Below are 13,302 nucleotides of genomic sequence, written 5' to 3'. Positions count from 1 at the left end.
GAGCAGCCGGGAACCCCCTCTTCTTCCAGACCCATTACAGTGTACCCCTTAGTCAGGTACCAGCAGATGGTCCGTTGCCACACGCCTGCTCCAGTTCTGAGGGCATTCCCAGTATGGACACGCCACCCTCATGGTCACTCAGGAAGCAGGCCAGCTCCTGTGCCCATTTCACAGATGAAGAAACAGAGGCAGCCTTAGGACGCTGCAGGGAGGTTGCCCGAGGTCTCAGATCCCGTAACTGGAGGAGCCGGGACTTGAACTTGGGAAGGCCGACTCCAGAGCCCAGCGTCTCTTGGTTTCTCATGTCCCCCCGAGCTGGCTTCTCAGAGGTCTCACTGGCTCAGCCAGACACCTGCAGCGGATGTCCCCGGAGGCCCTCCTGATGGAGTCAGAGCCATGCCGTCGGCGAGGAGCTGGGGGCTCCCCTCCCACCTGGAACCCCTCCTTCGCCTCCTGCGCAGGCTGATCAGACAGCCCTGCTGGGGGTCCCTGCTTGGCTGGCCATCGGTTGTGTCTGAGTGGAAGTGTGTTTGAAGACAGTCTGGTCCTTGCCATGTGAATGCTTCCGAGCTCACGATGTCCTCTGTTCACAGGGGGAGCCCGGAGAGAAGGGAGCCCCCGGCAAGGAGGCAAGTGTCACCCCCCGACCCCTTCCCTGGGCGACCTTTCCTGTGGCAGCTGCGGGGGTGGCTCGCAGAGCCGCACGGGGCCTGGGTTTAGCCGAGCTCCCACAGTGGAGCAAGGCTTTCTGAACAAGAGTCCAGAGTGTACGCTTGCGAAGGCCCGAGTTCTGTAGCGAGTCCAGGGGTCCACTGTGAAGTGTCTTCTGCTCTCTCCCTGCATCAATCCCGCGACAAGTCTTTCCCGACGCCCCAGCCCCACTCAGCTCTGTCCGGTCTCCCGGCCTCCACCCCAGGACCCTCTTCCAGTCCGCCGTCCTCTGCCAAACTGACCCCAAACTGCAAACTGTCTTTCCTGGAGGGAGCCCCTGCCTCCCGCTGCCCCGCCATGTGGTATCCCCAGTCCCTGCTCCTACACAGAGGCAGTGTCCCCTCTTGGCTGCTACAAAATTGCCAGAGACGTGGCGGCCGAGACAGCAGACGTGTTTCTCAGTCCTGGGGACCGGGGAAGTCCAAGGTCAAGGTGCTGGTCTCCTCCCTCCCTAACTGCACTAGCCGGACACTGAGTGTCCAGGCCACCCCCGTGGTCCCACTATGGGGGCCCACCCTCATGTCCTCATCTAAATCTAATCACCCCCAAAGAACCCCCACCTCCTAATACCATCCCCTATGAATTGGGAGACACACACATGCACCCATAAAAGATGGGAACGTCTCCCTGCCGAGGGAGATGACCGGCAGAGGCCACCAGATGGCAGACCACAGGCCCCCTGCACTGGGGAGTCAGAGATGTCACCTGCTGTGGGGGGCAGGGGTGGAGTCAGCCAGGACAGCAGGGAGTGAGAGCTACCGGAGAACAATGCATGCGGGTCCCCTGGGTGCCAAGGAGAGGGGACTAACGCTGGAACAGGTGGAGCAGGACTGGGAAGAGGCCCAAGCGTGCTGGTGCCATGGCGTAGGGTGGGCCTTGGCAGGAGGGAAGGGCCAGAGAAGGGGGAGACCCGAGCAGGGCAAAGAGGCCAGGGCAGGGGGAGTGGCCCGGGTGGTGACTGTCCTGCCTTGGATTTTATTGCAGGGTGCCCCCGGGAAGCCTGGTGAAGCAGGGCCCAGAGGAGAAAGGGTGAGTGGGAGCATAGTCCCGGGGCTGTGACCTTCCCAGGACGTGAGGGACTTTGTCCCAGACACTCCGTGAACAGCCCGGCCGGAGAGCTGACTTCTCCCTTCACAGTTCCCTGAGCACCCGGAGCCTGAGGGTGTCTCCCCCACCCCACCTTGTGGTAGTAGGTGTTGCTGTTGGACCCCGTTTTCGGTTATTATCCGAGGAAGCAGCGTCATCGTGGTTATGAGCACAGTGGCCCGTGAGCGGAGACTCGGGCGCCTGCTGCCATAACCCGCCTGTGTGCCTTGCTCGGCTCCCGGGCAGCTTGTCACTGGAGGCGACGGGGCAGGTTTTCCGTAATGAATCCCTCGGGCCTGATGCTCAGAACGCCTTTCTGTACATTTCATTTCTCCAGGAAAAAAACCCACATCCTAGGGAAAGCGTTTATTTTTTCCAGCACTGCCCGTGGGGGGAGGGGCACGGTCTCACACTCACGACAGCCGTCCCGTCCCTTCCTTCAGCGGAATGGAACATCGCCCGCCTGTGCCCGCACGCCCCCGTTCGGTCGGCGTCGCCCTGTCACGCTGTCGCGCCACATGGGTGTCACTGCCCCCCGCTTCCCGCCCCCTGCATGTTTTCCCTGGTCCTGCAAAGAATTTATCTCAGCTTTCCCTCCAAGTCGGGGTGTGAGGAGTGGTGTCTGCTGAGCCAGAGACGGCGGGAAGGAGAGGCCAGCGCCAGGGTCCCCTTCCTTCCCTGCCCCGTGGCTGCTGGTTCCTGAGCATGGAGCCTGGGGAAGGGCGGTGGCTGAGACGTGTCGAGGGTCCCCTCCCCCCAGGCCAGTGTCGCAGGGCTGCTCCTGGGGGATCTGGCCGCAGCTCTGGCTTAAGGTTTGGTTGGGAGCCAGGGTATTCAGACGACAAATATGAATCTTCTCTAATCCTGATCAACAAGCTGAGAGGTGCCCTCCCCCGTTAAGTGGTTTGGTGGAACCGGGCCAGGGAGCAGGCAGGTCGCCCCTCCCCGCACTCCTGGGAGCTTCTGGAACAGGGACAAGGACCGCAGAGGGTTCAGAGCCGGCTAGTGAATGGAAATGCCAACCGCAGAGCTGCAGGGCCCGGTGCCCCGGTGCACAGAGCGCCAGGACTCATGGACGCTGAGCTACGCTCACCGACGGAGGACCGGGGCCCTAGCACACGGTCACGCCTGAGACGTCTGAGTGACCTCCTCAGATCTGGCTGAATTCGTGGCTGCATTCGCTGCTCTTTTCCTTACTGTTGAACAAGTCGTAGAGACACGTAGCTAAGCGATGCGAGAGGCCGTACGAGCGGATGGAGAAAAGCCGCCCCTCCCCCGGGGCGTTCATTCCGCCTGTTCCCAGGCCCGTCGCTGCGCGGTCTGCGCAGAGAACCCTGTGGGTGTGGGGGCCACGTGTGTGTTCCTCTGTGGAACCCCGGAACAGATCACACTTAACCTGCTGTTTCAATGCTTCTGTTCTTCACGGAACTGCAGCCGCTGATGCCCGGCCTTCTTGTCCGTGGCTCCGGGCATGTGTGTGGCCAGGTCCCCTTTCCAGTTTCCTCTGTTTCCGGCCTTTTCCCCTCTCCCTGCCCCCGCCCAACTTGGCCCGGAGGCGATCATGTGACCACCATGCTTTCAGACCTGCCAGCGACTGTCCTGCTGCTCAGCCCACAGTCCAGACAAGGCAGAGGACCAGCGCTTTCCTCGTTGCCATGGTTTCCAAGTCATTGATCCAGGACTTCAAACTCTGAGTCCACAATGGGGAGAAGGGGTCCCAGGCAGCGTCATCCTGGGTGGTCCCACTAGAGCTGAGAGGAGGGAGCGAAGGTCACCCGTGAGCGAGACCCCTCTGCCTGCAGCGTCACTGTCCCTGCAGCTGACGGAGGACAGCAGGGCCAGAATGGGCCAGCGGCGGGGCGGGCGGATGGAGGAGCCCGGACCGGGGTCTGGGAACCAGGGTTCTCATATTTCCCCGCAGACTGTCTGTGTGACCGCGGCGGGCGGCTGTCTCTCTGGGCCCCTGTCCTCGGCTGTGCGGGGACTTCCGTCCAGTGCTCCGGGAGGCAGAGGACGGGGGTCCCCCTGCAGCTGAGCAGTCCTTTCTGCACTGGTGCACCCCGGGCCTTGGCTCACTCACACCCTTCTTTCCCCCTCTAGGGAGATCCTGGGGTCAAAGGAGACAAAGGAGCTCCCGGTGGACACGGTCAGCCCGGGGATCCCGGAATCCCAGGCCACAAGGGCCACACGGGTCTGATGGGCCCCCAAGGTCCACCTGGGGAGAGTGGGCCGGCCGGGCCCCCGGGGCCTCCGGGCCAGCCAGGGTTTCCAGGACTGAGGGTAAGGACGCTGCTCTTGCCTTGAACACAGGCTCCTCGGGCCTAAGGGGAGCCGGGGGGTGTGGCCTCCAGCAGCCAGGTGCCAGTGACCTGTGTGACCTGGGGCAGGTCACCCCCACGCTGAGCCTGCCCTGGCGGTCTGAGCACCGGGGTAAGGTGCTCTCCTGACAGGTTTGCTGTGCCTGGTAGGTGACACACAGTGTGTGTCCTAAGAGGCTCCAGAGGAAGGTCCTGTCCTGCCCCCACCCCGTCCCAGGGTAGGGACCCTAAGACGCCCCTCTGGGCTCCAGTGCTCTTCAGCCCGGGCCCTGTGCAGAAGGGGTGGAGGAGACACAGCCACCCCCGGTGGTCTGAGCTACACTTCGGGGCGCCATCGTACAAGGCCCGGCCGTGCCGCCCCTGCCCGCCTGCCCCTTGGTCTTCCCTCGGGTCTCACTTCTCCCAAATGTAAACGGAAAGGCTGTGTAGAGCACTCTCTCCTTCCTTTGGACGTATTTTATTCAGTGTCGGGCTCTCCCTGACACACACTTGTCACGTAGGCACAGATGGCCTGTAGGGGGTGGAAGGGGGGCTGGGGGGCTGTCCGTGAAGGACCCCTCTTCCCCTCTCATATTCCTCGGGGCACTGGCTTAGGCGACCTCGTGTCCCTGCCAGCTCGGACACTCTGCCCTGTCACTGCCCGGTGGCTGTGGTCAGCCTTTTCAGCCACCCTGAAGGAGGCCAGGCAGCACGACCTGTTTCTCAGCCAAGTGTGTGGGGCCTGGAGGCCTCGGTGGCCCCCAAAGCCCCCTGGGTCCCAGCCAAGTCGTCCGAGCCCTGCCGCTGGGGCGTGATGGACGTTCCGGGACGGTCAGGGCAAACTGCCGCCCAGGACAGAGGCAGGAACGGAACTGGACTCCGTCCCGGCTGAGCCCCGTGCCTGGCGGCGAGGCTGCAGCGATGAGCGTGGGGAGACGGGCCTCTGCAGGGTGGACACTGTCCCAGCACTCGGATCACGGGGAGAAGCCCGATGTGGCATGAGGACTGTTCTCGTAGATTCTTCGGAGAACCCACGTCCCCGTGTGGGCCTGATGGCCGCTCTGACCCACAGACTCAGCGTCTGTGTCCCCAGCTCCAGGAGGGTGTGGGTCACCCGTGGTGAGCAGAGCAGGGAAACAGACCCTGGAGCTGAAGAGGCCAAGTGGCCAGTCAGGGGATGTGACATGAATTCAGGCCGGCGGTGGCGGTGTCCCGTGAGCTTGTCCTGGAGCAGACAGGACTTCGCCAGGGGGAGAGCAGGGGCCATACCTGCCGGTCCAGGGATGCAGGGTGGTCTGTGCAGGAAGGAGCAGAGGGACGGCGGCAGGGCCCAGCGAGCCTGCAGTCCAGGTGGCATTACAATGGGACCGTGCTGCCTGTGTCCGAGGGAGGGGGAGGGGACTCTAGGTGTGCAGAGGGCTGGACCAGGAAGGTGCGGAATGTGTGGCCATGGCTGACCCCTCTCCCCTCCCTCCCAGGGCGAATCTCCCTCCCTGGACACCCTGCGGCGACTCATCCAGGAAGAAGTCGGGAAACAGCTGGAAAGTGAGTGGCTGGCCCTTGTCACAGCCGGCAGAGGGCCAGGGGCTCCAAGAGCCCTGGGAAGCAGTCCTCTGGTTATCTTCCTGCACTGTGCAGCCGGGCTTGGGAAAAGCCCCTGAGGGCAGCTCGCGTACCAATCAGGGCTGAGGGGCACCTTGCAGGCTGGAGCCAGCCTCACCTGACACGGACCCCTCTCCAGAGCTCCCTTTATGAGGCTTGCATGACCTCTGCTTGATTACCTCTCGAATGGGGAGCTCACCATCTGTAGAACCAGCTCTGCCGCGATCATTCATTTCCTGTGCACTCCATCATTTATCTGATCAAAGTCATCTTGGCAGGCCTGTGGTGGGCCTTACAAAACTCCCAGCCCAGGGGAGGAGATGGGTCCGGAAATGGACGAGACGATTTCAGTGCAATCAGAGAAGTTCTGGGATTTCGTCAGGCACAGAGGGTATTGAAAGAGGACAAGTGAAAGCACCTCAGAGAACTCAGAAAGTGGGGAGCAGATGAGGGAGGGCTTCCTGGAGGAGGTGCCATGAGAGCTGAAATGAGTGAGACCCTGCCTGTGTGAAGATCCCGAGGGAATGGGGGGCACAGTGCTTCCAGGGATCTGGAAACTTTTCACCCCACCGTGCTGGGTTTATTGTTAAAGCCCAGCCTTGCCTGCGCCAGGCGCCTAGCAGACCCTCAGGGGCGGAGAAAGGCGGGCAGGTGGTAGTCACAACGCCAGCCCGCCGGGCTCCCCGATGTCAGGTGGAGTTCTAAGCACTCACGTATCCAGGGGACCGTCCCAGTGATCTCGTGAAGCGCGTGCGATTGTTAGGAGCAGAGGGAGTCCCGCACCTGAGCCCGTGGAGCTGGTAGCTGTGTGGGCAGGTTGGCAGGCAGGCGCCCTAGCTCGGCACCATGCTCTTGGCCTCCACAGTCCCACGCCCTCTGTGATGGGAACTTGGGAGAAGAGAGGCAGACAGGCCCATGGCCGGGAGGTGAGACCCCATGGTTCCCAGACGCAGGTGGATGAGAGGGGGGCCCATGTGCCCACCTGGTGTGTCTCAGACCTTTGTGCCAGACTCTGAGCTGGGTGTGGGGCGCACCATTGAACAAGATGACCCTTGTCCCCTGCCCCTTTGGAGTGTCAGGTGAGCATGACCCTTCTGCTTACCCAGGAAAGCCAGAGGCCGTTGCCCGGCATGGAAGGCAGGTACTGGGTGGGGGTGACGAAAGGAAGGACACTCGAGGCCGGAATGGTGAATGCACCGACCGGTGGTGTCCAGTGTCCTGTGTGGGATCTCTGAGCTCCTGCTTGCGGGCGTTAGATGTGTCTGTGACCCAGACGTCTAGCTGAGAGCAGATGCGAACCTATTGGAGCTGGTTCTGTTGGAACAGCTGCTGGCTAAGCTCTTCCTTCCGGTCTTCTGAGGAGGGCGCTGTGCGGATGGGGCTTGGGCACCTTAGGCAGTTTGCCCGGGCCCCAGAGCTGGACCACACACCTCCTGCCCCCCAGAAGGCACAGAGGAAGGCAGTGCCCTGGGAAGCAGGTCGCCCCACAGTCAGACGACCCCAACTCCCCCTTGGTTTTCACACCAAAATGCCGGGGGGACTCGGACTCATTCTCAGCATCAGTAAGGTGAGGGGCGTGGTCTGATCCTCTGTGACCGCACAGCAGGCAGACAAGGGTGACTCTCGGTGGCCATCAGATGTTCCCAGTACAATAAAGAGACAGTGGCCAGCAACTGGACAATTGATTAAGAAACCAGATTTTCAACCAATTCTGTAGTCTTCACATTTTCGACATCGGAGGATATCTGTGACCACCCCATTCAGCCCAGCCTTTGTAGGTGAGGACTTCGACGCTCAGATAAGTCAGAAAGTATTTCTGGGTAAGCACGTCCATCACACCCGCCTCAGTGTCCCCTGCGGACAGTTACCACATCCACACTATGGTGGCTGGCACGGTCACTGCTCTGAGTTATGACACGAGCCCATCAGCCAGCATCCGCCCCGCACTGGCCACGTGCCGGGCGCAGTTTGAATAGATTGTCTCAGTCCAGCGTCCTCACCCGGCCCGGGTGTGTGTGTGTGTGTGTGTGTGTGTGTGTGTGTGTGTGTGTGATTTTATTGCCTCCCCCTCACAGGCAAGGAAATGAGGGCTCAGAGAGGTCAAGTGCCTCGCCCAAGGCCACACAGCAGGCGCCTGGCTCCACAGGCAGTGTGGTCAGCACCGAAGGAGAGCCCAGCTGGGGGGCTTGCACGTCCTAGGCAGGGGCCGTCGGAGGGGCTGTATTGTTGTGCTGTGGTTGTGACTGTCTCCTCAGTCACAGTGCTGGCCTTTGTCCTTATGCCTCCTTCACGAAACGTCTCTGCTCTTCCCCGTCCACAGCCAAACTCGCCTACCTCCTGGCTCAGATGCCCCCGGCACACGCGAAGGCATCTCAAGGCAGACCTGGGCCCCCGGGGCCCCCTGGAAAAGATGGGCTTCCAGGCCGGGCAGGCCCCGTGGGGGAGCCGGGACGGCCCGGGCAGGGGGGTCTGGAAGGACCATCTGGACCAGTAGGTCCCAAAGGTGAGTGAGGACTGGAAGGTTGTGCTTCCCCATCCCCGCAAGGCTGAGAAGGCTCCGTGAGGCGTAGGCATCCATGATGCGCAATGTGTTCCGTCCTCATGCCCTGCAGCGTAGCAGCACCCAGAATGTCGGCATCATGTCATTATTTCATCTGGGTGACAGGTTTGCAGAGTGGACAGTTTTGCAAAATTGTGCTTCTGCCGGGAGGACTGGTTCCCTCTCCGCCCTTGCTCTCTGCATCTCGCTGTTCGGGCTCCAGGGAGCCCGCGGAATGCCCTCTCGCCCCCCGACTGTGGAACTAACTGAGGAAGGAGACAGGTGACCTCCAGCAAATGGGCACAAAGCTCCAGCTTTTTCATCGAATTAAGTGGCTTGGAGCTGCGGCCAGAAATGGCTGGAGACGCCCGGCGCTCGGGTGCGCGGCTTCCCTGGTCCTGGGCGCTGTGGCCCGCGGGTCTCGCCTGCAGTGTGGTGCAGAGGCCGGCGGGGGGAGCTCTCTCTGCAGGCGGGCACACAGCCTGGGAGCCAGAGGAAGGGCCTGGAGACCATCTCCCCAACCTGAGCACCTGCTCCCCTCTGGGGAAGAATGAGGCGTGGGGACAGCCACGCATGCTGTGATTCCAGCGCCGTCTCACGACTCGGGGTTAGGGCAACAGAGGTCCCCAGCTCCTTCCGCTTTCCGTGGCCCATTTCCTTAGCGTTCATTCATTCCCTGTCGTGTTTCTCCTCCCGAGAAGGCTTTCTGTTAAATCTGTGTCCAAATCCCACTTCTTTTAGTTCATAAAACAAAATACATAAAATAAGTGTCGATAACGCATCGAGCAGAGACCACATAGACTGGGACAGAAGGGGACCAGACGCGGCAGTCACAGCATACAGGCTCTTATCTCACACACCAGCACCATTCCCGGTGGGTTACAAGACTGTGGGAATGACGGGAAAAGGTGAAGATGAGAAAAGAACGTGAGCGAGACCGGTCACTCAGCTCCTGCAGCATTCCCTCGATGCGGTCTGGACTGTCCTGGCCCCGCCCCCCCCGCCCCTCTGTGATGGTCCCTTCCTGTTCCACTTCGCCCCAGCGTGGTCTTGGGCCGTTTCATCTCGCTTAGTGGACTTCAAGCCCATAGGATCCAGGATGCTGAGTTTTTCACCCAGTTCCTTCTTGGGGTTCTGTCAAATGCTCCGAGGACATGCGGTATCGGGCAGAGTGCGTGTGTGCCGACACGTGGGGCTCTGGGCGAGTGTGTGGGGTGTGTGCCTTGGTTGCCTGCGTTGGTGTGAGTCTCTATGTGTGTACGAGTGTATGTTAGTATTTGCTGACGTGTGAATGTGCGTGTGTATGCGTGTAATCGGGCAGTTATGTGCGGGAGTCACCGTGTAGACGTGTATCTGAGCGTGCGTTCAGGGGGGACTGTCTGGTGATTGTGTGTACACACGCGTAGATTCCCGTGTGAGTATGTGCTTGGACATGCGTGCAGTGAGTGAGCGGGAACGGGAGTTAGGGGCGCAGCTGTGGGTATGTGTGAGCAAGGTGACTTGGAGTGGAGGCTGCAGCTCGGGGGGCCCCGAACCTCCTGCGCGGTGGGACCCTGTCTCTGCCTTGTCGTGAGCATCCACCACCACAGGTGTGTGTTTTCCTCACAGGTGAGCGAGGAGCCAAAGGTGACCCAGGGACGCCAGGTGTTGGCCTCCGAGGCGAGATGGGCCCCCCCGGAATCCCAGGTAGGCGTGGCGTCTGGAGCCTCTGGTGGGGACGGCCACCGCCATGGTTGTCCCCTGCCCACATCGCCAGTGGCCTCAGGAAAGGCCGCGGGGAAAGGGTGACGTTTAACACGAGGACACCGGACACTGGATTGTTTCTGTCCCATCTGTCTGCAATGCCAGCTTCTTGACTTGCGGAGACAGCGAGGGTACCTCCCGTGGGTCCCTGCTTTGGGGTGAAATCCTGCTGGGGACCGCATGTCCCCTTCAGTCATTCCCAGTGCACGCTAACTTCGTACACATGCTGCGGATGCTTCCATCAGCAGTCACGGTCCCTTCGTTTAAGCCAGCCTTTCCCCAACTCACGTGAACGTGGAACCCTGTTTCTTTCCCGCTGCTCGTGTCAACACCCCGACACTATTTCTCAGAGCATAGTTTAGGGGTGCTGGCCAAGCGGCAGGGTGGCCAGCAGTCCTGGCTTGTCCGGGGCTGGCCTGTTCCCGGGACCAAGGACGTCCTGTTTTGAAACCGGGACAAGTCAGGCACCCTCCCCGCGGCTCCATGGGGACCCTGTGGCCCCACAGTCCCAGGCGCGCTGTAGACAGACAGACAGCCAGAGGACAGCCCACTGCGTGGCCATCCAGCTCCCCTCACCGAGATCTCATTTCCGTTTGTTCTCTTCATACGATGGCGTGAGGTCATTTCTGAATGTGAAGCCTACAGGTCATTTTAACTTTAGTATTTATAGCTTCTTGATTCTCCAGATGGCCTACCGTGGCCACGTCTTGTTATTCTCGTAAGAGAAGAGAACTACAAATGCATTATACATATTTATTTCTGATGGCTCGCCTGCGTGTCAATTGCTTTAATATTAATAATATTTTAAAATAAGGCAATTCCAAAGAAAGATTCAAAGGCAGACCAGAGAGCATGTAGAAGGGGGAGGTGGCCGCCAGCGTGAGGGTGGGTGATGACCGTGCTGGGTTGTTCCGAGCCGAGAGGACACAGCTGGGCTCGGCACTCGGTCACCGTGGGGCTGTGACCAAGTGAAGCACTCAGGAACGCTAGGGCAGATGACACGTCTAAAGAGCTTTTTAAAATAAAAAGTCTACTTTTATTTATCTTATGGGACACTCAGATTCTCTAACATGATTATTAGGACTTAAGAAGGAATCTGGCTGGTGTGGCTCAGTGGTTGAGCATCGACCCTGCACCAAAGGGTCGCTGGTTCTAATCCCAGTCAGGGCACGTGCCCAGGTTGTGGGCCTGATCCCCAGTGGGGGGCGTGCAGGAGGCGGCCAATCCATGTTCTCTCTCATCCATGTTTCTATCTCTCTCTCCCTTTCTCTCTCTCTCTAAAAGTCAATAAAGAAAAAAAATAAAAGAAAAGCAGGAATCTCATTGCGAGGGTTAACTAGCACCCTCAGCACGGAGCTCTCCCGTTGCCCAAGCAGAAAGGGAGACTGATAGATTCTGGGTTATATTACGATGCCTCATAAACGGAGGCAGAGAAGCGTGTCCGCAGGGAGTCTGTTCTGGGTCTGTCTGGTCTGCGTGTCAGTCGCTTCCATTCTGTGTACCTCGTCTGTGACCATGATTTGAGGAGTCGGCTCATGTGGTCCGAGTGTGCTGTTCGTGTAGGTAAAGCTCAGAGAGCACAGACCTCTGGGGACAAGCTGCATACTGGATAATGGAATGTCACCAGGTGTCTCTAAAGACATGTGACTTGGGGCTGACGGTTAATGACGAGGACGTGATGTCCCTGTTCAGAGGTGTCTCCTAACAGCATGTGAGGACACGGAAGGCCGGGTCTCTCGGCCCCTCGTAAGGAGCCTGTGTTCCGTACCTGGCTGTCATCTACCTCTGCTTGCTCCTCTCCAGTGGCCCCTGATTGCTGTCCCGTCCAAACAGGAAGGGAAGCCCTTCTGCTCCCTGAGGTTCACAGAGACCACGCTGACCGCCCAGGCGCAGTGCTCAGAGCCTGGGCTGTTCTTCTGAGGACGTTCCCGTGCGCGGTTCGTCCTGGGCGGGGCCCGTGAGGACACCTGAACCCACTCTGTTTGTTTCTTCCTTGGCCCAGGTCAACCCGGGGAACCTGGTTACGCTAAAGATGGGCTTCCTGGGGGTCCCGGCCCTCAAGGGGAGACCGGACCAGCTGGACACCCGGGCCCCCCAGGCCCGCCAGGCCCCCCTGGCCACTGTGACCCCTCCCAGTGTGCCTACTTCGCCAGCCTAGCCGCCCGCCCAGGGAATGTGAAGGGCCCCTAGAAGATTCTGGGACACCAGGAGACTGCAGTGGATTTTCTGAAACTTGAACTCAGACCCGAGGACGTCAGAGGTCTTGACACATTTCGGCCACCTGTTTTTTCCTTTCATTTTTTTCTTTTATCATTTGTTTTGGCTTTACTTTCTTGAGAGACCTCCATGTCAGTCAAACCACCAGATGCTGGCAGCCAGTCAGATGATGATTGCTATTATTGTTAATGATTATTATTACTATTCCGATGGTCAGGGCTTTGCGAGTGCCCCTCCCTGCCCTCTGGGGCGGGAGGTCTGACTTGGGGGCAGCGGGGCCCTTCTCGGCCCCGAGGCCCGTCTGCCACGCTGCCCATGTGAAGGAAGCTGTCGGTGCTGTGAAACCCGACGGGCCGCTCGCCAGGCTGACCTCTTCCCTCCAAAGGGGCCTGGAGACGGAGGAGTTGCACGCTTCTGTCCTCGCTGGTGCCCAGAGGCGGCGCGGGAGAAGCTTCCCAGAGAGAGCGAGGCGGGAGGCAGGGTTTGCAGACATGATGAATGTTCTCGCCTCGCGATGGGCAGTGCGGAGAGCTCAGGTCCGTCCGGGGGCGCGGACATGCCCCCGCTGTATCAAGCTGGCTGAACTGAAATGCTGTCACCTGGCTGGCAGTGCTTCCTGGGGTCCCGTGTCTGGACCACGGACGGGAGGCAGCCCCTGCACGGTGACTTGGCTGCCAAGCCGCGGACAGGACCCTGCGAGCTGCTTCCTGGATTCCCCTCGCCTTGTCGTCGGGTCGGGGAGCGGCCACTCCGGGTTTCCTGATGGGTCAGGTGGCCAGGGCGCCGGCCGGAGCTGGGGAGTGTGCCCCGGTGCCTCCTCTGAACTGTGTTGGTGTGGGTGCCACGCCAGCCCGCACAGGTGCTCAATAAACCCGACCCCTTCTCAGCTCTCGTGCTGGCTCCTTTCTTCCTGGGTCCTTACCAGGTGTGTCTGGGAAGGGAGAGAACGTGGGGCGCAGGGCGCTTCTGTCATCGAGACATGCGGGACCTGAAAAGGCACATCAAACAAAACAGTCCCCACACAGACCACGGCCAGACGGTTCCCGACGGAGTCCCGGTTCCGCCGCTGCTCCTCCTAGGACGATGTCATGTCGGTGACGGGCTCCA

General features: G+C 60.3%; 1 protein-coding gene across 1 annotated transcript in view; it reads left to right on the top strand.

The window, feature by feature from the left end:
- The window catches only part of COL22A1 (collagen type XXII alpha 1 chain), a 162,382-nt gene extending 150,214 nt beyond the window's left edge, over positions 1-12,168 (top strand). Inside the window, exons 57-63 of the mRNA XM_036264164.1 lie at positions 594-629; positions 1,696-1,740; positions 3,898-4,077; positions 5,573-5,639; positions 8,017-8,199; positions 9,844-9,921; positions 11,981-12,168. Of these exons, the coding sequence (XP_036120057.1) occupies positions 594-629; positions 1,696-1,740; positions 3,898-4,077; positions 5,573-5,639; positions 8,017-8,199; positions 9,844-9,921; positions 11,981-12,168 (777 nt within the window). The remainder of the gene's footprint in view (positions 1-593; positions 630-1,695; positions 1,741-3,897; positions 4,078-5,572; positions 5,640-8,016; positions 8,200-9,843; positions 9,922-11,980) is intronic.
- Positions 12,169-13,302: the final 1,134 nt, after the last annotated feature.

Source organism: Molossus molossus, unplaced genomic scaffold (assembly GCF_014108415.1).
Source record: "Molossus molossus isolate mMolMol1 unplaced genomic scaffold, mMolMol1.p scaffold_m16_p_16, whole genome shotgun sequence".
NCBI lineage: Eukaryota > Metazoa > Chordata > Mammalia > Chiroptera > Molossidae > Molossus > Molossus molossus.
Note: the sequence above shows the minus strand (reverse complement) of the source record. Positions and strands in the feature narration are given on the sequence as shown.